General features: G+C 33.9%; 1 protein-coding gene across 1 annotated transcript in view; it reads right to left on the bottom strand.

Annotated features, from left to right (window-relative positions):
* ZFC3H1 (zinc finger C3H1-type containing) overlaps positions 1-24,548 on the bottom strand; it is a 52,428-nt gene that overhangs the window by 10,330 nt on the left and 17,550 nt on the right. Inside the window, exons 6-26 of the mRNA XM_032420446.1 lie at positions 22,842-22,965; positions 20,809-20,906; positions 19,253-19,462; positions 18,899-19,063; positions 17,679-17,816; positions 16,955-17,076; positions 16,222-16,371; positions 13,074-13,248; positions 12,690-12,821; positions 11,775-12,317; positions 11,580-11,689; positions 9,990-10,121; positions 9,762-9,883; positions 8,686-8,787; positions 8,264-8,383; positions 7,273-7,456; positions 5,531-5,717; positions 3,902-4,090; positions 3,035-3,272; positions 686-791; positions 403-601 (exon numbers count right to left, since the gene is read on the bottom strand). Coding sequence (XP_032276337.1) covers positions 403-601; positions 686-791; positions 3,035-3,272; positions 3,902-4,090; positions 5,531-5,717; positions 7,273-7,456; positions 8,264-8,383; positions 8,686-8,787; positions 9,762-9,883; positions 9,990-10,121; positions 11,580-11,689; positions 11,775-12,317; positions 12,690-12,821; positions 13,074-13,248; positions 16,222-16,371; positions 16,955-17,076; positions 17,679-17,816; positions 18,899-19,063; positions 19,253-19,462; positions 20,809-20,906; positions 22,842-22,965 — 3,546 coding nt within the window. The remainder of the gene's footprint in view (positions 1-402; positions 602-685; positions 792-3,034; positions 3,273-3,901; positions 4,091-5,530; positions 5,718-7,272; positions 7,457-8,263; positions 8,384-8,685; positions 8,788-9,761; positions 9,884-9,989; positions 10,122-11,579; positions 11,690-11,774; positions 12,318-12,689; positions 12,822-13,073; positions 13,249-16,221; positions 16,372-16,954; positions 17,077-17,678; positions 17,817-18,898; positions 19,064-19,252; positions 19,463-20,808; positions 20,907-22,841; positions 22,966-24,548) is intronic.

Genomic DNA, 24,548 nt, shown 5'->3' with positions numbered 1-24,548 from the left:
TGATCCCAGGACCCTGGGACCATGACCTGAGCCAAAGGCAGATGCTTTATGACTGAGCCACCCAGGCGCCCCTGTCTAATAATCTTCTATTGCATGTTTAGCACTGGTGCTAGGTGTGCTGGGGGCTCTAAATCTGATTAAGACATGGTCCTTGCCCTCATAAAGTTCTTAGTATATAAAGCAGCTAGAAACAAAACTACGAAGCAACATAAGTGCAATGATAGAACTACACACAAAGTATTTTTAACAAAGAGAGAAGGAATACCTAACACAATTTGCAAAGGGAAAAATACTAGGAAAAGCTTCCTAAAGAGACTGATGCCTGAAACATCGTAAAGAATGAATAAGGAAACGTGAAACACAAAAAAATATTTAAGAATTATGAGGCTTTTTTTTTTTTACCTGTAAGATGAAGAATTTGCACATATGATAAAAAACCTCTGCATTCTGAGGATTTTTTTCAAATGCAGTAAGCCACACTGCCCTGGCTCTGTCGTGCTGATTTGTTTGCAAATATAAAGCAACAAGGGCTTCCAACAATTGGCAGTTCATGGGACACGTTTCCAATAAACATTTACAAAGCTCCACTGCAGCCTCATACCTTAATAAGAAAAAAACATGTCTAAACACATGAAAAAAAATCAATTTTTAACACAAGGTTAACTGCTTGTCAATTAAGTTTTACCTCTCTAGAAGCTGGTGCAGAGCAATCATGTTTGTGTAAAGTGGAACACAGACCTCTACTCTTTCCTCAACAGTAAGGCTCTCATCTGTGCAAGCTTTCACCGCATCTATCCGAAAACATCACAGTAACAGAAATCAAACATGAAATGAATTATTTGACTATGTTATTTAAACTCTGAGACACCAATGAAACATGGTGGCCTACCCTTTTGCTTGACCATCATCTTATTATCTTTACTGAACTCCTGGCTTATTACCCAAAGGAGGTATTTTCAGGTAACTCCAAACTCCCTAAAACTCAATCTCTTACCTTCACATTCCTGGTAATAAAACCATTCTATATGAGCTCTCGCACGTATCAACATTTTCACTTAGAAAGTGTCTCTGCATTTACCTAAATGCCTTAAAATTGATCTCGGGGAAAAAAAAAATCAAAGAATGAATTCTCTTTTCATCTTTCTTTGACCCAATTCAAGAGGCCCTGCTCTCTGTTCTATAGCCATTTAAATGTCTCCCCCTAAACTAGATCCTTTCTTTACTCCTTCAAAACACTCTTTTCCCCTTGTAGAGTCCCCACTCTGCATCTCAGAGAGTGGGTCACTGTTGCACTTTGCACAGCTGTCACCATTTCCTCCCTGCTCAGTGGTAGCAAGATTTCCCAGATTTACAGAATTTAAAAGTGAATGTCATTCTGAAACTGCACTTCTGAAGTTCACTTATAAAAATCATCTATATAAACCTAAAAGCCAATCTCTCCATTTGTTTTATTTGATTAGCATTTAATAATGTTCTTCTTCTTCATTTACATGTCCTCTTGGTCTCATTCATTGACTCTTCTCTCTCACTCCTTACTGCTATACTCTTAAATCTCCATTTCCTCAGAGAAAATATCTCACTGCTTCAACTATGGAATAATTTATTGCAAAACCACATTAAAAACTATAAAGCACTTTATAGTATAGTAACTCCTATGTTAATAACTTTCAAATCATTTCTCTATCCATAATCGTCCACTTAAGTTCACTTCCTTATTTCCTTCTGCCAACAAGCACTTCCACTTGGATGACTAATTACCTAACATTCACAAATACTACTCCTACTACCAAAATCAGTCTTCCCAAATTTACCTGTTTTCTATCCGTACACTTTCTTTTTCCCAGTCTCAAAACCCTGAAATTATTTTGACTATTTCTTCTCTTCTTCCCTGACATTTAATCAGTCCCCCACATCTCTATGTGATAACCTCAAATGTCTCCAATAAATATTCCCTCCTTCCCAGGTTACTTTTTTTTGTGATTCACTTTTGGCCATCAGATTCTGGTTGTTTTCATATACCTTTCGGATCATTCCTCTTCAGCACATTTTTCCTTTCTTCAAGAACCACTGTCATCAAGTCTACCACACTTACAAAGTTCTTGAAAATCTGGTATCATTCTACTTATCAAGCTTTATTCCTACTATTCTACAGCATAAACTCTCGCTTTGATAAGGACTCTCCCTTCTCCTAATCTCCCTTCAAATCCATAGCACCAACTCCTATGTTGCTTTTTATTTACTTAGCTCCCCTAACAGGATTATCCTTCTTTTCCTTCCTTTCTTCGCTGGTTTATTCAATAAATATTTACTAAGCACTTAGTATGCTGCCAGACATAATAGGTCCTTGGGAAATACAGAGATAAGACAAGGGTCCCATCTTTGAGCAAGCCAACTATGTCACATCAGAGTCAAGATTCAAAGTCCAGCTCCAAGTCTTAATTCTTCTATGAAGAATTCCTTCATCATGCCAACCTACATTATATAATCTCTTTCCTTTGGGTTTATGACCTGTACAATATAATTTTATAAATCACAGATCTTTGTCTCTTCTGTAAGTACAGAATTTAGACTATATATCAAATGTATAGATTTTATCTTCTGACTAAGCTATATACTTCCTACTAGGAGGAAATAGGCTTTATATCTTACTGTTTTCCAATTGCTTGAAAAGGTAAGTTATAATCTTTTAACTTTCATCTTGACAGACTGCTTTAAAAAAATTACCTGGTTCTCTACTTCAATCAACTCATTAAACCTATATAATCTCTATTATCTACAAATTTGGCTGATATCTTTTGCCATAATCAGAAAAATTATGTAATGTAGCACAGTTCCTGGCTTTCATATATGCCAAATGTGTATCTTATGTGATTCAATCCCTAATCATCTTTTTTCAATCCTTAATCTTCTAAGCATTTATATAATAAAGTGTGAAACAACTTGCAATATATACATACGAATTTGTTCCAATTAATTATGAAGACTCAAAATAAGGGATAAGTTGATGTTCTAAATAACTTATAAACATACTTACCTTCAAAAACTGCTAACAACATGTCAGGATTAGTCTTTACATCTTGAACTGCTTGCCATGGCATTACAAATGATTCTGTGTTAACAATTCTTGAAGGATTGGCATTAGATGGATCATAAAATTTTGAAGGGAGAACGTTGAATTCAATAAGATGTATGTAGGCCAGCCATGCCAAACATCGATCACTTGTTTTAAGGTACTCAGCTACTATTCCACTATTAGCTGATTTCAAAGCATTCTAGGTAAAATCAAAAAATAATCTGTGTTTTTAAAAATAATGACTCCTATTCCTCATAAGATTCAAACGTAAAGGCAAAGAAGAACCCAAATGTCGTATTTCTTTGGAGTGGTTCTTAAATACCTAAGTCGAAATATCGATAGTTAACTTTTTCAATGAAAAAAACTTGAGATGTCAGTATCAGATTAATTTTTACTGTGCTAAGGTTTATGATATAATTTATGAAAAAAGATTCAACTTATTTGTACATTTTAAGTGTCTTGACATTCAAAATCTAGTAAGATAAAAAGAAAACAGTAAAACAAACAAAAAAACCCACCAAACCCATAGAGGAGATTCTCAGTTTGGACTAGTTTTTTTCCCTTATTGTCTAAATATTGAAGTTTATTCTGGTGGGTACTTAACATATGTTATTTTCATTTGAACCTCATAAACACTCTTAAAAACGCACTATCCCCACTAAGCAAGTGAAGAAACAGTCATAAACTGATTCAACTTACTACTAAGTGGCAAAACAAGGATTCAAATCTAAAGTCTGTGTTCTTATTAAACAATGCTAACCTGTAATGTTTTAGACCTTTAAAAAACTCTCTATTAAAGTGTAATTAAATGCTATAATAATTGTTTACCTGTAAAACTGCAAGTGCACTCTGGCATCTTCCAGTAAATATGTGGAGCTGAACTCTAAACAAGAGAGCCTCTAAAAGCTGAAAGGACAGAATATCTGATGCTTCCCGCTTAGCTGCTCCCATCAGAAACTCCACCATTCTTTCACATACGTAATCCTTTTCTTCAAAGGTGCTTTCTAGGTGCAGAAACTGCCCAAAAAGGTTTCATATAATTATATTTCATAAAAATAAACTGTAAAGCTACGGATTTTCCACATTTCATTAAATATTTTATTAAATCTTCAATTTTTGCAAAAAGGATAATTATAAATATATGTATAAACCATCTTCCTGGGGCACCTGGCTGGCTCAGTCAGTACAGCATGCGACTCTTGATCTTGGGGTCATGAGTTCAAACCCCACGTTGGGCGCAGAGCTCACTTAAAACAACAACAAAAACAAAAACAAGAAAACCCATCTTCCAGTACTATATCCTATATTTCCCTTTCGACAAGTTGGAAAGTGGACTCAAATGAAAACTAAAATAATACAGGTGTACTCTTAGAATAACCCTGAAGCAATTTCATCTCTCCTTTCCTTCAATCAACAAATAAATGGCAGTAAGACCATGGCAGATTTTCGAAAGTTCAGGTTTATGGTCACGTACAATTTGCATTGCTTAAGCATATGACCATATACAATTTTTGAGAGTAGCATTCATATTAGATATATGTGGCAAAACAAAAGGGCCTAAGAAATTAAGAGGTCCTTTAAAGACCAAACAACTTTAGGGAAAAACATTATACCCTATAAAATCTTATGATGATCAATAGCATTAACTTTGGCACAAGGCTCCAGGTCAAAAATCAAGCATCTTTCACTTTGGTACCTGAGTTGGGAGAGTAAGAGAGTGGCAAGTTCATTCAACAAGGGATACCATGTTATACAAATCTATCTGTTCTGAATTTCAGTTAGCAAGTAAATGACAGATCTGACAGCAACAGATAAGCTAAATCTTATGGTTGTTGAGTTCAGCTGGCAAAAGTTCAGATATTAATGAATATTTATTTTACAAGTGGATTAATTATAATTTTAAGTTTAAGCATGGGTAGGAAACATCACATTGTCTCAGAAAATAAAAAGAAACCATTTTTTCACCAAATCTTTGTATCTTGGCAAAGTTCATTAGTATGAATTATAGATTAAGATTATTTTCATAAGTAATGAGGACAAATAATAAAAATAACAAAATGCTTATTGACATTCATGAAAATGTTAAACATAAGAAATTGAAAATTTTTTTCATGTGCTTTGCAAAAAAAAAAAAAAATTCATTTAACTTTCATCCAAACTAAAACTGCCTATGAGTAGGTAAGTGTAAAATGTTTTAAAATGTTTATATTTTTTCCTTACCAATAAAGTTAACAACAACAAGAAAATTTACTTTTTCACTAAATATTTTCTTCTTGTTTGTTCTAAATTTAACCCTGACCCAGGAGTGGTTTTGAGGTTACGGGACAATGAAAAGTTATTATATCTATGTGCAGATAAAGTATATAACTTACGCTACGTATCAATATTTAAGATGATCCAAAGAATTATAAACATACACATACACACACACAGAACTATGTTATCTTTTCTACTCACAGTCCAAAAACTTTGATAATCAGGAGCATATTCAACAGCTGTTTCACACATTTCCTGCACTTCTTCCTTGGTTCCTCTTTTTGAGAACAATCTGAGGTAATGGCACCAAATTTCTGGATTGTCTTTGTTGTTTTCCAAAGCTCGAGCCAGAACATTTAAAGCAGAATCCAAGGACTCTGAACATAGCCTACATGTTTAAAATAAGAAACAAGAACTTTTTTTTTTTTTAATGCTTCAAAATACTCTTAAATCAGGCTGATCTAATGAGTCCATTTTAAAGTTCCATTTTCTACTGGAACCTACCGAGAAGCTAGAATCGCCCATGACAAAGAAAAATAGATTAGGATTTTAAGTCACAGCAGCCCAAAAAAGGTCCTGATTTCCCACAGACCTAACAATTCTTTTTTAAGTTGATATTTAGTGAGCATTTACCAGATAAAAACACAATGTTATAAAACCCCTAGATTATCAACTTCAAATGTACTTTATGTATGTCCATATTCAGCAATACCTTTTATGAGTTACACTCGTCTGGGAATGGGAAAAGTTAAACAATTCCCCCTCAAGGCCAGCTACTGCCAGCACAAAATATCAAAGCTTTCAATGTAACAGTTCTTTTCAACGGTCAAAAGCTTGCTATCTCTTGAAGAAGATAATTGTCTCTCATGATCCTATTCATAAAATAATACAGTTCTTTTGGCCTTCACTCAGTAAATGAGTCAGAAAAGAAAACACTGTTAACTTATCCCATTAACATGGAAATGACACATAAGGCAAATTAAGTAAGCACTGTATTCAGGTATGTGTGATATATTAGCATTCTGTAATACTGCCTTACTATAAAAAAGCCTTTATACCAAGTTTTAAGACAGACATTAAGAAAGATTTTTTTAAAAAATTAAATAATTTTAAATAGAGTAATAAAAGGCTATTCCTAGTAATAAAAAATTATTACTGCTAATACTATCAAAAAATAGGAGTTAGAAAATGCAATAGGTTAGTGAGAAAAATTACTATTTACCTTATTTGAAGACACGTAATATAACACCACCCACAGAAAAAAGTCAATTCATCAGAATTTAATGTTCTTACACAAGCTTTAAATCTCTAAATAAAAATTAACATAATATTTAAGTTGTTCTATTGTGATTTTATCATTATTTTAAGAGACTATCACTACTGGGGGCGCCTGGGTGGCACAGTCGGTTGGGTGGCTGACTCTTGGTTTCAGCTCAGGTTGTGATCTTGGGGTCATGAGATCAAGCCCTGTGTGGGGCTCTGTGCTCAGCTCAGAGTCCACCTGGGACTCTCTCTCTCTCCCTCTCTGCTCCTCTCCCAGGTGTGCTCGCACACACGTGCTCTCTCTCTCCAAGAATAAATAAATAAATCTTAAAAAAAAAAAAAAGATACTATCACTACCTGCCTTTTAAAAAGAAAAATCAATAATCAATCCTTATACTACTCAGAATGTACTGTTTTAACTAATGCTACTTTGAAATAAGAGCCTACTAGAGTTAAAAACTGGGGCTAATTTATTACCCACACACTGAGCCACGCACACAACTCAAGCTCTAATCAAAGTTTTTCTAATAGCTTTTAAACAATAAAGTGCTTTTGCCTTTGTCAAAAACAAAGACTTCATTGATACCATGATGGAAACGTGATTACCACAGATGAAACAAACTTCAAACATAAAAATATAAATGTGCAACAGATGACACAAAGATTAGAAGTGGACCTACCCCTCATTTTGATTCAAGTACTTGTACGCAAGCTTGAGCCAAAGTTGTACATGAGAAGGATTTTCAAGCACACTTGCTTCTAAATTAGCAATGTCATCAGTCTCATTTGTAAAGTATCTGACATCATCTGGAGTGACAACTGTATCTAAAGCTGGAACATTTATTCGGTTCTCTGGCTGGAAGGCTAGAAGGAAAAGTATCATTAGCTTTATACTTTCTCTTATCCACAGACCAAGAAAAAAAACAATTGGCCTCATCTTTAAAATAATCTAAAAATCTAAAGATTCAAAATATACGCAGTAGTTCATAGCTTTAAGGTATAGTGTCACATATTTTACAAACCAGAACACTTCTAAAAGTGAAAGGAGTATTATTAAAAACTACACCAGGATAACAGGTATAAACTAGGATTCTGCTGGGCAAACCAGAAGTATGGTCTCTCTACTTTAAAGGTAAGTAGTATCACTTAATAATTCACATTCACTAAATAGGTAAAAAAAAAAAAAAAAGTTATAATTTATTCTACATTCAGAGAAAAAGTACTACATTAATGTAAATAAACACATGGGAGCATGTATCTATTATATATCTAATCCACAAATTGTAAACAAATTATTCACACTTTAATAAATAATGCAAACTTACAATAATGTGTTCGACAATACAGCACTCATTCATATTTACTTTGTTCATTCATTTATTTATTCATTCTGTGAGCCTACTGCATGTCAGAAAGCAGACTCAAAAACAAAATACTACACCTGCCCTCAAGGACACAGGCCAGGCAATGGGCAATCCTCCACAATGAAGAACTGCATCAAATGCCAAAAAGCATCACTGTTCTAAAAAAGGAAAAAATAGAAAAACACAAAACAAAACAAAAAAAACCCCAAAAAGCCCAAGCTAGTACATACACCAAAAAATTAGTGAAGTGTTAGACAAAGATGGAACACCACAACTTAATGATTCAGGGTCTAAAATGACTTCTTACCATACTTAATTGGTCCCGTAGACTGTTCCTCATCACTACTGAAGCTATTCTCTGAAATAGGTTTCCTCCAAAATTTTGGCTTCCACTTTCTTTTATCTTTGTAGGTTGTAAATGGAGGTGCTAAAGTAGACAGGAGAAGATTAGTATCTGATATAACTAGTTTTTATAGTTTTAAAGGCTACCCAAACAATACTCAAAGAGAGCTAAAATGATTCTGTTAGTCAGAAATGACATACAATATATTTTCCGCCCTAGAGAAAGAGATGTTTATTCTACCCTGTCAGCATGTTACATACATATATACATATGCATATATATTTTGGAGAACATAACACCAGAAACTTTGCTATCATAAAGAAACTACAATGTCCTTTTGTGTGTGTGTGTGTGTGTGTGTGTGTGAGAGAGAGAGAGATACTCACTATGGCCTTTACTTTCATTGATATTGCTAACAAGGAGAACAGCCATCTGGTCCATTGACATTCGATCTTTATTTACTCCAAAAAGTTTCTCAACATATTTTTCTGAAATTAGAATAGTTATCTTCATTTATAAAAAGCATAAAAAACATGGATTACAGATACAAGGCTAATTAAAGAGTACAAAGTGAAGAGTAATTTAAAAATTAAAAGGAAGTGTATGTTACTAGTCAAAAACACGTATGCCTCCTAGAAGGCAAGGCCTCCATTACCTTACCTACTATGGCAAATCTTACATCATGCACCCAAATTGGGCTAAAAAAAAAAGTATTTTCTGAAACAAACTAAACAAGTTAAGTGAAAATTAAAGTCCCAAACTAAGAATGATCACATAGATTTAGTGACTTTACAATCACTCTGGGTTATGGTTAACACTAAATTTAATACACACCAATTCCTTTACTTCCAAAATACTTGCAGCTTAAGGTTTATTATTTGGCAATAAATCTGGAGAAAACTTTAACAGTATTTATTCACAATGTCACAGAAATCTATGCTTTCCATAATATCAAAGTGTATAAAGTCCTTTTTATTTCTTTGTAGAATTTGAAACCACATTCATCTTAATTTCCAATCCTTCTCTATTTTTTAAATAAAAATAGGGGCCTGTTTAAAAATCATTAATAAAATTGCTATACAAATATGTTAATATGTTCTTCTAAATAAACTGAACTATTTAGATGAGTTCTGTCCAAAGAACCTCCCACAATGATGGAATGTGTTATATTTGCACTATCCTATTGGTAAGCACTTACCACTAATAAGCTATTGAGCTCAAAAGCAGCTATCAAACACCTGAAATGTGGCTAATGCAACTAAGGAAGAAATTTTAATTAATTTATATTTGAATAGCAAGATATGGCTAGTGACTACTATATTAGAGCAAATGTGGATAAAATGCCATAAGGAATGTACTGAATTATTACAACTACTTCAATATGTCAACAACTGAACATAAAAATTTTTAATTGCCTACATTCAAATTTTCACCTGGAGAACAATAAGAGGTCTTTAAATACCTGCTGCAGCAGCAACTTCTTCATCCGTGCTTGTCTCTGAACAACCAATCAGAGACAGATTATATGACAGAATGTCCTGGAATAGCTGTTTTCGGCTAAGTGTATAGTCTTGTGTATGCTGCCTAAAATAAAATGACAGCACAGAAAAGATAATTATGTACATACCAAAGTTAAATAACCAAGACTGCCTTTTAGATTATAAAATATTCACAAACAAAAACTACTCACCACTGACAATCATCATCATTACATGTTCCTGTTAAATCAAAACGGCAGAAACACTGATCCGGTTCAATCATATTACTATATGATACCGAGCTTAAAGGAAGTTTTTCCTTGGTTCGATAGTATGGACTAAATCTAAAGAGAAGAAAGGTGGACAGGCACATTATGCACCATAAACATTGCCCAGAAAATTATGAAATTTTTCATTTTTCTTAATTAAAATTTCTATGCCTTGAGCTTACTATTTATCTAACTTAATATCAAAATGAACTCTAAAAAAACAATTATCAACTCTAAAAAAACAATTATCAATGATAGGGACAACTTTTTTATACCTAGAACACAAAAGATCTAAAACAGAAAACAACAACAAAAAACCCTGTATTTTAAAAGTAGTGTTTTCTGGGTGCCTGGGTGGCTCAGCTGGTTAAGCGTTTGACTCTTTTTTTTTTTTTTTTTTAAAGATTTTGTTTGTTTATTTATTTATTTGACAGAGAGAGAGAAACAGCATGAGAGGGGATAGGGTCAGAGGGAGAAGCAGGCTCCCCGCTGAGCCGGGAGCCCGATGTGGGACTCGATCCCAGGACTCCGGGATCATGACCTGAGCCGAAGGCAGTTGCTTAACCAACTGAACCATCCAGGCGCCCAAGCGTTTGACTCTTGATTTCAGCTTAGGTCATGATCTCACGGTTGTGGGATCGAGCCCTGCAGCAGGCTCCCTGCTCAGTGGGGAGTATGCTTAAGATTCTCTCCCTCTCCCTTTGCCCTCCCCCTGCTCGTGCTCTTTCTCTCTTACTCTAATAAAATCCTTGAAAGTACTGTTTTCTTATCACATAATAAAATGGTATATAACATTGGTATTTCTTTTTAAGATTTTATTTATTTACTTGACAGAGAGAGAGAGCACAAGCAGGGGGAGCAGCAGGAGAGGGAGAAGCAGGCTTCCTGCTGAGCAGGGAGCCCGATGTGGGGCTCGATCCCAGGACCCTGAGATCACGACCTGAGCTGGAAGGCAGACGCTCAACCAACTGAGCCAACCAGGTGCCTCAACACTGGTATTTCTTGCACATGTTACCAGCCAACAAAAAAAAAACTAGGGGAAGAGCCTATACTACCTGATAGGTGCTTTACGATTTTATGATTAAATCCTACCCACTTAACAGTCTCAGAACTTCCAAAAGTGACAACCTCCACAGTTAATCATCTGAGAATGTCTAAATCAATTTCATGAAAGCTGGCCAATGCATTACTTAGAATACTGGTAAAATTCTTTTTAAAACTTAAAAATTCTCATCATTTGACTCTGTTTTTCCTAAAATCCCTAACAGACCATAATCCAGAATTCTCCACAATTCCCCCAGTAACCAGAAATTAGGATTTGGTAAGAATAAACCCATTTTGAGCTAAACCTTACTTCCTGATATGGTTCAAATCTGACAAGACAATTTTATTTTCCCTAAAAGGACAAGTTCATTTTTTAGTTACCATGACACAATTATTTTTTTTGATTATCATGAAATATCCAAGGTTATACTGTCATTACGATCAAGGAGCAGTCCTGAAATTCAAGCTTATTGAATCTTTCTTTTATACCTGTAGGACTTAAAAACTAGAAGAGGACTATGGTAGGGTCTAAAAGGACACGGCTTCACTTCTGTTGTTTTACTCTGTGCTGTCACAAAATCCACATCCACAGAAATCTCCTGCAAAAGAAAACAATAATTACATAAAACAAATAAGGCTAGGGTGAATCCTAGATTTTATAAAGCATATGAAATGTTCAGTTACCTGACCATGCAAAGCCTTTTCTGTAATGCCCGTGGTGGTTTTCAAAATCAACTGTTTTAAGCTGTCAGCTTTTGAATATAATTTTTGTAATTCACCGATTTTTAACCCTAGAAAAAGTTCTGGTTTTTCCACCGTATTCTTAGTAGGTTTGTTGATGCATTCTTTGTTAGGTGTATCAGTGTGCTTAAGATTAGGTTTAGTAAAAGAATTAGACTCTAAAAATGATCTTCTTCGTTCTCTGTTTGAACCAGACAAAATCTCATCATCAACATCATTTTCCTCAGTGTCCAGACTTAATTTATCTTGAGTCAGATCATGAAGTGATGGTTGAGGTAAAGAAAATTCGGGTTCCTCTTCCACAACTGGAGCAATATTTAGTTGTTCCTTTGCTTTAAGGGCCCGAGCTTCTTTTAGTTTCTGAATTTTCAGGGCATATTCATATTCTAGCTTTTGTAATCGTCTTTTTTCCATAGCAATCAGTTCTGCTGAATGTTTCCTGGGACTTGATATTGGAGAATTGTCTAGTCTCATCATTTTGTTTGGCTGGGGGAAAAAAATGATACAGATTTTACATCACTATGATTTCAGAAACAATTTTTGGTGAGATAAATGTGTTATCTCTACAATACAATGCCAACATTATAAAACTAAATCACTGACGAGAATAAAATAGTTTTACAAAAGTCCCCAACAGTTATGCCAGTTAATCTATAATCTATGAAAAACAAAAAACAAAGCCAAAACAATAACTATAAAATAAAGCTTCCAAAATTGTGGATGTCATTTAAAAACAAAGCTTTAATCTTTCTGAATATGCAGGGAAAAACTGGAGTTATTTTATACATCTCTTACCCTCAAAAGTATCATGAAAACCTTCTCCTTTCCAAAAATAAAATATTCCTACAAACAACTTACTCCAAGGCGATCCTGTTCCAGTTTACGTTTTCCTATTTCTTTACTAGCCACTGCCTTTGCCCGAGCAAGCTCTTCCCCATACTTGAGAGTCAAAGCTTTCTTAATGGTAACACGTTGTTGAACTTTGTGAATCTGAAAATACAGGATAATTCTGGAAATGTAAATGTAAACCTTAGGAAAGGAAATACTTTCTTAAACACAGCAGGTTTAGGGTATTCACCCGAATATAAAAATATTCCAATATTATGTCACAATGGAAAACAGTACAAAGGTTATACATTTTGATGGCTTTGGTTTATGGTTTTGTTTTACAAAAAATGTGGACCATAAAAATGTGCAGTAAACATGAGACTACAATATCTTAATGTAAAAAAAGAACATTACTTGTTCCTGAAGCTTCTTTAAAAACATTCTGTTGACACTGAGAATTTTCTCTGTTGCCTGAAGCTGTTCTGTAAGTTTTGTAATCTTTGTTTCAGCATTTCGAACAGATTCTTTCTTCTTAGCTTCTTGCTGTACGAGATTCTTTAAAACAGATTCATCTTTCATCAAGAGAATCCTAATTGAGAAATAACAAAATTCTTATGTTTTTCTAAACTCGTAGACTAACACCATCAGAATAAAAAATTTACAAAGCAGTAGCTTGTTTTACAAAATATACTGACAGGGTGCCTGGGTGGCGCAGTAGGTTAAGCATTCAACTCTTGGTTTCACTTCAGGTGGTGATCTCTGGGTGGTGAGATGGCGCCCCACGACGGACTCTGCGCTCAGCAGGAAGTCTGCTTAAGACTTTCTCTTCCTCTCCCTCTGCCCCTACCCCACTGCATGCGAGCACTCTCTCTCTCATATAAATAATCTTAAAAATATATATACTGATAACGTACAGATAAGAATTTAAAAGGGTGACTATTTTCATATTCACTAATCACATAGGTATTCAAATAGACATTATTACATTTTGCAAAAGCAACTATGGGTCTGATCGTTTTCTTAAAAAATCATTTAAGTCTGAGTAATGTGAATTAGTTGAAAAATCACTACTAGATATGACTGACTCTGACCATACAGGACTCCTGGAAGATGAGGACTCAGGACAGAAAACTGCTATGTTTAACATCATTTATAATGCTCTTAATATACACACAAATAAACATCTGATAAACATAATCAAGCACACTTACAAAACTCTAACTCATTTTATCTGAAGCAAGTCAAGCAAGGGGAAAAGGAAGTCTAAATTTTTAAACAATATACAGAAGTAAAGTTTGGAAATGAGAATAAAAATAGGACAAAAACGTAAATTTATGGGTAGAGATTTTCATTTTCTCAACTACTGAATATTATGGTTAAAAAAATGAAGGCTCTTTCCCAGAAGCTATCATATTTCAACAGTCACCACAACTGACATCTAGAAGGAATCATAAAGACAGAGAATATGTGACAGAATGGGGAAGAGAAAGACAAAGAATTTTTTAAAACCTTTTCACTTTTTACTGAAGCTACTAAATAAATGGAACCTAAATGAATTTATTTTAATCTCTTTTAAAACATATACCATACCATTTCTTATTGATAATTCTGGAGATTCACAGTCACCATAGCATTTCATTTCTGAAGCACATTTCTCAAATCTTTAATATCAGTAATGTCTTAGCATTACTGTGTATCATATAGTTTGGCTAGCAGCAGGTTTTCTTTCTTAGTGCATAAAATAATGGCATACTTTAGAAGTAATAAAATGCTGAAGACATTAATAAAGACTATTTTTAAATGTATTTTATTTTGTTCAGAATACTTAATATCTCCAATGTCTTGTTCAGAAATGGAGAAGAGAACATACTTCTGTTTACTTATAAAAAATTTACATAGTCGCTAAGTCCTTGAGCTATCTATGGTGCCTTACCAAAACACTCCAAATTACATTGTTTTTCATGATTCAAAAAAATAAAGAGTACCAAGGTGGTTGTAAATTTCTACTTTTTCCCTTCGTTAATTAACTATGGGTGGATGAACTTTTGAAGCTTGTTTTAAAAACCATTAAATTATTTATATATTGCTAATGATTTTTAACATTACGAGTTAATTCATCACTGCAATCAATTTTTACAATCAAGCTTTGAAGTTTAAGAATTAGTCAGTTAATTAATAAAAACAGAATAAGGAAAGTCTTACCATCCTTGAACAGAACCTCCCCCTTACATATTACATAGTGCCCCCTTACAGGGGGACTATCAGAACAAAACTCACAAGTGTTGATGTTAACCAAAGCTATTTTGTTCTTCACTAACTAATGATTTCAAGGTGTGTGGAGTGAAAAAGATGTATAGCCATAATCGAATATAATCATTTCTATCAAATATATGCTAATGGTCCTCATCACAAGAAAAAAATCTGTAACTATATATGGGGACAGATGTTACTAAACTTACTGTGGTGATCATTTCATAATATACATAAATACCATATCATGTTATACACCTGAAACTAAGATATGTCAATTATACCTCAATAAAATAACTTCCCCAAATATGCTAATGAATTCTATGATGTTCATTTTGAGGTTATATATTTTCAAAATTTTAAAGCACCACTCAACAACACAGTAATTTCACAGAACATGTAAGTTTAGGATTGTAACTTTAATATTCACACATTCATAATAACACCATATTTGACTATGTGTCTTATTGAACAGACCGGGTAATGACTATTTCCAACAATCAGGCCCACCTTTTTTTTTTTTTTTAAAGATTTTATTTATTTATTTGACAGAGAGAGACACAGTGAGAAAGGGCACACAAGCAGGGGGAGTGGGACAGGGAGAAGCAGGCTTCCCGCGGAGCAGGGAGCCAGATGCGGGGCTCGATCCCAGGACCCTGGGATCATGCATGACCTGAGCCAAAGGCAGACGCTTAACGACTGGGCCACCCAGGCACCCCAATCAAGCCCACTTTTAACAACAACAATATGCTTTCAATAAAGGTATTTCAAAAAGATGTCCAAGTTTTAAAGAAAATTCCAAAATAAGGGAGTTTCATAAATGTTTTTAGCAATGAATAAGCCATGTATATATCTGAAGGGAAACAAATCTCCTTTGAAGTATTGATATTTTTATTTATTTATTTATTTATTTATTTTAAAGATTTTATTTATTTATTTGACAGAGAGAGACACAGCGAGAGAGGGAACACAAGCAGGGGGAGTGGGAGAGGGAGAAGCAGGCTTCCCGCCGAGCAGAGAGCCCGATATGGAGCTCGATCCCAGGACCCTGGGATCATGACCTGAGCCAAAGGCAGATGCCTAACGACTGAGCCACCCAGGCGCCCTTGATATTTTTATTTAAACATTAACACTATTACTTTATGTAAATGTGCAATTCAATAAAATGATAGTCTTCTATAGTTTTACCAAGTATGAAAGAATCTGTAATCATACAGTATACCTATTACTGACATACAACCACAAAAATATATCATCCTAATACGGGAACATTGAAACACGTATCAGAATTTAATCAGATAAAAAGGCTCACCTATGTTTTTTAAGTTTTGCTTCTGCATCTGTAACCTGCTTAGTAACCATTGCTATTCTGCCAATCCCATCAATTTCCACATCAGAGTTTGCTGGGGATGATGAACTGGTCTTCAGCTGATCTGATTTAATCAAACGCTGTTTCTCTCGACTAAAATAATCAATAAAAGTAGATGAATTATACCAAAGAATAAACTAAAATTATTTATCTTTAAAGATCTATCCTAGTTCATAAAATAAAAATATTAATAATACTAATAATGATGACCAATATGCATGACCAAGCTGGCATTCAAAGTTGATGGTCTGCACAGACTAAGTATAGAGTTGTCAAATCACTATGTTTTACACCTGAAACTAGTGCAACATTGTGTGTCAACTACACTTTAATTTAAAAGAAGAATATTGCTGATTCTACGAAGTATTTTTTCAGCTTTACTGAGGTATAGTTGACAAATAAAATTATATGTTTAAAGTGTAAAAAAGTTGACAGTGTAGTTCTCCTTTATAATAGCTTTCATCTTTTTCCAAGCTGTTTACATCTCAGTGCATCACTGTATAAGTCTATACATGATCATCTGGCTCCCCCTACTGTGAGTTATAAAAACATGAACTCTGCATCTTGGGTAAAATCAGCACCACTCATTTTCCAATGCCAATAAACTGTATAAAGACTAAGTTAAGTATTGAAATAGCACATACCTTTAGAGTTAATTACAAAAAATGCCACTTACTTGGCAATCTCTTCCTTTAACAATCTATATTCAATCTTCTTTTCTTCAGGCAAAGCTTCAGGTGTTCGCATGGGATCATTTTCTTTTTCAGATTTTGGAGGTACTTTCGGTTTTGAAGCTTGCTAGAAAACAGTTGAAGTCAACCAGATCAACAGCTTCCAATAGTCCCACACCGAGATTTATATTTTACATCGCAACCCAGTGCACATTTATGTATTTAGAAATAACTTCATAATTATTTTCTATTTCTTTTCTTAAAACAATGCAGCCTGTTAACCACAACTTAACTGTACGATCCACTAAGCTCTACAGTTTTAAAATAATCGAACTAAATCATACGTAACCAACATATGTACAGTAAAAATAGGGGTAAGAGTTGTATTTAGGTTATGTAGTTTAATAAAAACTGTTTTCTGGTAATATGATAGAATTTTCAAAGCAATAAATTTCCTTAGTACAGAGGACAATTATCCACTCAATTTTTACTATTTTGAAAAAAGGACTAGTCAATTGGAAAAAAATAGATTTTTAATAGTTAAATCTAATTAAATTTATACATTCTTCATTATGTAAAGTCCTAAATAACACAAATACTTAAAATATTTCCACAATTCAATATATTAAAAATCTAGACCTCTAAGGTCTAATTTTCAGGAAGAAAAAAAAAAGCTTTAATGACTATCAATAAATCATCTTTCTTTTCATTTTTCATTACTGCACTTACCTCAGCAGTTCGTCTTGCTTCTTTAATCATGGACTCCAATCCACCGAAAACACTATTTGTTGACTTGGAAGCCTCTCCATCAGACTCACTGTCATCTGAATCATTCAGTGTTACAACCACTGACTTATGCTTTGGGAGCTGAAAAGATATTTGTTACTTTTGACGACAAAAGTAACTATTCTTTACTTGGCTCTACCTCAATTAGATGTGTGTGGCCTTGGACAAGTCATTTAACCTCTTGAATTTCAATTCCTAAAAATAATGGACTCCAAGTAGACAGTCTATGGTTTCTTATGGTTATGCTGCATAATTAACTTTGTCCCACTTCACCAATACTGGTTATTTGCCCACCACATATTCTACATTTTCAGTCTTTCGAGACACTACTATGATCACCTTTCTCATTAAGTTTTATTTTCTCCAAATTTCTTTTGAGGGCAGAGGGAGAGGGAGAAAGACTCTGAAGCAGGTGCTCTATCCCACAACCCTGAGATTACAACCTGACCCGAAACCAGGAGTCGGATGCCTAATCGACTGAGCCACCCAGACACCCCATTTTCTCCAACTTTCTATAAGAACCATAATGTTACCTAAATTAGCTACCTTACAACCAAACAAAAAATTAATAATTCTACATAGTTATTGACAAAACATTTTGGCTTTTGTGGTTAATATAGAGAGGGTAAGTGGCCAAAATGGGTTTACCTAACAGAGGCAAGATTTCAACTTGGCTTTGCTCCAGTTATTTTACTTCAAAGCCATTGGAAAACAAGGTAAAAAGAAATTGTCATTGCAATCTCTTTAATGGACATCCGTAAACATCATAAATAAATCCTGCCATTACAGTATAGTCAATAATTGGAAAAATATGAGCAAAACATAAAACAATGATGGGAGAAATAAAAAATATACAATCTGCTAAAAGTAACTCTAGAACAAGGAAAATCTGAATGGACCACTTATACAGAAAAAACAAAAAAAAAATGGCAAAGGAAATAATGAAAATAATGCTTCTCCAAAACCATTATCATTGAACTCTACTAGTTTTCAAGTGTAGAAACTGCTCCCATTTCACTATAAAAAATAATAAATTTTTACTTATATATGAATATATGTACATATAGAAAAAAACTAGGAGTTAGGGAATAAGACAGCAAAATTTCATAAAAATTTCTCACAAACTGTTTAACAGTAGGATTAAATATATTGCTTGTTTTTACCGAGATCACAGTTCGTGGAAGACGAGGTCCTCTGTGAAACTTTGGATTCTGTATCCTAGGCTGAGATACTGTATTAATACTGACTATCGATAGATTGCTTCTTGGCACAGGCTGTGAATTGTTCAGAACTGGAGGTGAAGGTGGGTCACTATTACTGGACGTTTCCTAAATAAGGAAAAGAGAAATACGAAACATTTTTAAATAAAAAGAAATTTCTGTCATCTTGAAAAATCTTGAGTAAATTAGCTTCAGACTTAATCACAACTTTACTGAAAAGCCCAATGAATCCCAGAGAAAAGCAAAGCTAAAACTAGGGTCAAGAGCACCACCTAGAGGTTCAGGCACCTAAATTACCTCTGGCTTAAAAGCTCTTTTATTTGCAAGAGATTTAAGTAGCTCTTCTCGAAGCAGCATTTCTTCCTCCTCTTCCTCATCTGCAAAAGGTGGTTTTGGAGGCTGTTCTGGATCTTCAGGTGGGAGAGGTGGTAAAGGTGGTAGAGGAGGTAGAGGTTCAAGAGAAACACACAAGCCTTCCACATAAGGCTGGCTCAAAGGTGGCAAAGACTAGTTATTTTTAAAAGAGAAGAAATAATTACAGTGCAAATTTTACAAATTTCAAATATCTCTGGAGCAACATTAAATTTAAAAAGGTAAACTTTAGTTTATTACTTTAGTTGTAAGCATAAGTGAACTAAGTGTCCTGTAACATCTTAAAACTAAACCAAATATTCAACCATGAAAAAAATACAATTTTTGCAATTAAAAAATCAACAATATTTGAAACATCTAATTTGTGAACTTTAAGGTAATTATATAAACTTCTCCATTCCCTTTCTTATTTTCATTCAGTATTCCAAAAGACAGAAATCAAAGTTTATGGGGTTCCTCCTCTAGATGACTACCTGAAAACAAGTGAAGATATTGAAAACCAAGAACGTATGATAGATATTTAAGCAAAAAGCAAAAATTAGGCACCAAAGGGATTCTGGAAATAGTCCTGAGTATCTCAAGAACTGTCAAGAAGAATCTCTTAAATGCTTGTGTGATGGCTTCTTATATTTATAAAGAAAACTAAATTTATACAAATCTCTGAGTTTGGATATATTTTTGTTTCAAAGAACTGCCAGAATTTCCCTGGCATTTAGTTCATCCATTCTCCATTTCCCAAAAGGAAACATTTCAAGGAAGAAGAAAAAAAAAGTTTCCTCTCACTCTGTGCTCTAATATTCCCCTCACCTTACTTAAGCTTCCAAGGAGGACATCAGATGTCCACCTAGGAAGTGTGAAATGGCTGAGAGATCCAACTTGGTCTGTAGGTTCTTTCAATCTAGAAATAACTTCAGAACTTTTACTTTATGATTCCCCCACTTCCTTTTTTCTTTTTCTTTTTTTTTTTTTAAATGAGGGCCTGGCAGTTCTTTTAAAAGCTGGAAAAAAAAGAAACTAAATTCTACATACAACATTCTTTAGCTAAAATTTCAAATTAAAAATAACTGTATTCATCAAAAGAGAAGAAAGGAAAGAACTCATTTCTGAAAGTATCCTAATGCACTTAAATCCCAACTGCCAAAGAAGATAATGCAAAACAGTAGATAATCTTATTCTGCTTTGGAATAAATTTTTGGAGTAGCTACTAGCTGAGAAGGAAAAAGGAAACATGCTAAGTACTGAAAGAAAGTACACAGGAGATTAAAAATTAGCTATGAAAAAAATCTCCCAAATGGACAGCCTGCCAATACATAATTAACTATTTATTCTACAGGTTTCATAGCTATCGATTTTGGTAAATAATTCTAATTTAAGCTCTCTTCAAACATTAACTACTTTTAGTTACATGCCAGTTTTTCAAAACAAATTAGAAAAGACACAACAGAATAATTTTCTTAAAAATCACATCAAATCTCACTTACAGAAACCTGAGGTGGCGGAGGCAAAGAAATAGATGGTGCTGGAGAAAAATACCCCAGTGAACATTCAGAGAAGAATGGTGGTTGCACCGGTGAAGGGGCTGTAAAAAAATTTTTTGTTAAGAGTTTACAAACAAATATACTTTGAAAGGAATAAATTAAGATTATGATATGTTTGAAGAAATACAAATACATCTAAGCAGAGTACAAATTAATATCGTTAACCTCCATAAGACCTCCCCACCTATTCAATATTGTCCTTTATCGTCGTAAAGTCAGCCTTCCAACTTCAGTTGACAATTAGTGCCTTAAAACTCTCTTTGTTCACTCTTCACTCATCTCACAGGAAACAGAGCAGGAAAGACAAGAAACACACTTTTTTTCTTTTTTACAAACATATTTTTTAAGGAATAATAAAACAAATTCCCCTCAATCTGCTAAAGTGTCCTAAACAGAAGACAAACAAAAAACAAACCAGTAATGTAGTAATTCCATTCCTCCCTTTATGTGGAATGAAAAAATGAACTACTTAAATAGAAAGGGAACAGCAGGAATGAAAAGAACTACCTACTGCTGTATTTAATCAATTAAATGTACACTTTGTCACATTTAATAATTCTGAAATAGTTACAATCAATGCATCTGAATTAAACTGTTAGCATTTTTTCCTTCCCTGGTAGCAGATAAAAATAATTGTGCATTTTACCTTCAGTGGTTTCTTACAAGTCAGTGAAGTATGGCAGATTCAAAGACTACTCTTGCTACCCAGTAACTATATAACCTCAGGGAAAAACTAATGCTTCTTCTTTATCCCAGCTGTCTCACAAGTCAATATGGCTATTACCCACATGATTTATACGGTTGACTTGTGCCCAAGTGATACCATTTGAAAATACATTGGCCTTTAGATCATTTTACTTCTTAAAAATAAATACCTGTAGTGAATATAGCAAAAAGCTACAATTTGACAAAGCTGAATAAAGAGTACATTCTCCATTAATTTTTTACAAAATTCTTTTGAAAGCATAGTTCATAAAATTATTTTATAGAAATAAAAAGTATTAATGATATTGTCAATAGTTGGAAATGGCAATGAATTATCTTGAAGAACCTAGAAGTAAGAAAACTTAATACTGACCAAAGAGAGTTAAATTTTGAAATCAAAACATAATATGAAATTATCAAACATAAGCCTAAAAACAATAACCAAAAAATAAGCACTTTTGGTAAACATTACCCAAATCATATAGATTTTTCTTTGTTTCTGCCTAGACACACTAAAGTTAAGATTCTCATTTTTATCTGTTCTGACAATATGACCATAGGGAGAAATACATTGATGATATGATCTTTCAAATAAGTATTCCAGTTCCTAGAATGCCAACTGCATTCAGTTATCTGCCTCAGCTATAATTAAAACTTATGTTTTAATTAGTGAGAAAATAGGTCTCCCACAGAATCACCCCTGAATATCAACTAAAGCAAGGCTCTAGCCCTCAAGAAGAGTCACATCCTAGAGTATGCATGCAATCTAATTGAAGTACTGCCCTGACCAGTTCTAACCAGCCTCTACTGAATGCCACTAATAGTACCACTTACCATCTCCAAATTCCTACAAAGTAACATCACCGGAAGGAGAAAGGAAGCCCAAAAACAAGAAAGATTTTTTTTTTTTTTAACTAAAGCAGAAATTATCTACGATATAAAGATAAGAGATCAAAAGTTTATTTTTTTTATTTAAAAGCAGTGCTCTCACCTTCCCCACAATCATTTTTTAGATCGAACAGTTAATAGCAGAGTTTAAACACTGCCTTTTTATTTAAAAGTTATCTAGAAAGAAAGACCTGAAAGAAAGGTTTATATTATATATTTGAGGTTTGCTCTCAAAGTACTCCACTAAATGTCTATGGTTACACAATTCATCAGCAAACATCACTTTCATTACACATTTCTTTCAAGCTTTTGGGTCGCTTTATGATCATTTTCCATTTATGAAAATTTGTGAATATGTGAATGTTTCAAGTTTTGGCTCATACCTGGAGAACTGGTTTCACTATCTGTATCCATAGCAACTTCTTCATAGTTATCATATTGATAAATGCCTCCTCCACTATCAGTAGGTTGCTTATCTAAGGATCGTCTTAGGTCAGGATCTGAAGACTAATAACACAAGATATTTTTCAGTTTCAAAGCATTTTCTGTCTTAGTCTATTCTTAGGCTAGAAATTATGAAACAATTGACAGTTATCCTCTAGGGAGTATCAAAAATCATATTCCTCTGTAAAGTAAGATGACACCAAACTCAAGTTTTATGTCATCAAGACTATATTTTAGGGGCACCTGGGTGCCTCAGTTGGTTGAGCATCTGACTCTTGGTTTCAGCTCAGGTCATGATTTCCTGGTTGTGGGATCGAGCCCCACGTCGGGCTCTGTGCTCAGTGCAGAGTCTGCTTCATATTCTCTCTCCCTCTCCCTTTCCCTTACTCACTCTCTCTCAAATAAATAAAAATCTTAAAAAAAAAAAAAAAAAAAGACTATATTTTATGAGACTGACACGCTGCCCACTGTGCCAAGAGGGCCGCTAAAGACTATATTTTAAAGCAATTTAAAAAATCCAGTAACATCTTAGTTATGAATACACTGATGACAGCTGAAAACTAGGAATTCTTAGGTGATATGTTTGTGTGTAGTTTTTTTGTATTTCTTACAATGCTTCACTCACAAAGACAGTTCATAGCTAACAAAACCTATCCAGATTGATAAGAGTAATGTGCAAACACAATACTTTTCTCTTAAAAAAGATTCTAACAAAGTACTTTTTAGAAGTTCAAAGTATATTTATGAATTCCTTGCTTAAGCAAACCTAGTTCCCGACTCCCGATAATTAAAAGAGCTCTTACTCTTTAACAACCCTCTCTTCTTCGATAGTTCATTCACAAGTATAATTTCAAACCTCAAAATCCTGAAATTTATCACTGATAATATGTCACTAGATCAATATTAAATCTCCAGTTTACTGCCTGACACCATCCATAAAAAACAATGACAATCATTATCAATACTTCACTTAGTAAAGGTTCACAAATGCTAAATAACTAACTAAAATAACCACAAGCACTAAGGCTATGATGATTTAACTTTCTTTCCTTTTTTTTTTTTTTTATTTTTTTTTAAAGATTTTATTTATTTATTTGACCGAGAGAGACACAGAGAGAGAGGGAACACAAGCAGGGGGAATGTGAGAGGGAGAAGCAGGCCTCCCATGGAGCAGGGAGCCCGATGCGGGGCTCGATCCCAGGACTCCAGGATCATGACCTGAGCCGAAGGCAGACGCTTAACGACTGAGCCACCCAGGCGCCCCGATGATTTAACTTTCTTTAAAATAGTCCAGGCCAATTAGTCATGACACACTTTTAATTCTACAATACTAAACAAATGTTAAAAAAAAAAAAAAAAAAAAACTAATGAAATTCTGCCCTTATACTTAGGGTATGGCCATTTTTACGATAAGTCCTCACTATAATTTAGTAATCCTACTTTCCTCTAAATAGATAAAGATGAAAAAGCCATAAGCAGGCTTTGCTAACCATAACTTTTATCTTTCATTTTTTCTATTTCTAATATCTACAATAGAAAACTCATTTTCAATTATAACCAACCTTCCCTTCTCCCCCAAAACGTGGTAACAAGTTCTATCAAACACAAGCACTCTGTACTTTTTCTTAGTGGACTGTATTTATGAA

The sequence above is a fragment of the Phoca vitulina genome, unplaced genomic scaffold (assembly GCF_004348235.1).
Source record: "Phoca vitulina isolate PV1807 unplaced genomic scaffold, GSC_HSeal_1.0 scaffold23, whole genome shotgun sequence".
Lineage (NCBI taxonomy): Eukaryota > Metazoa > Chordata > Mammalia > Carnivora > Phocidae > Phoca > Phoca vitulina.
Note: the sequence above shows the minus strand (reverse complement) of the source record. Positions and strands in the feature narration are given on the sequence as shown.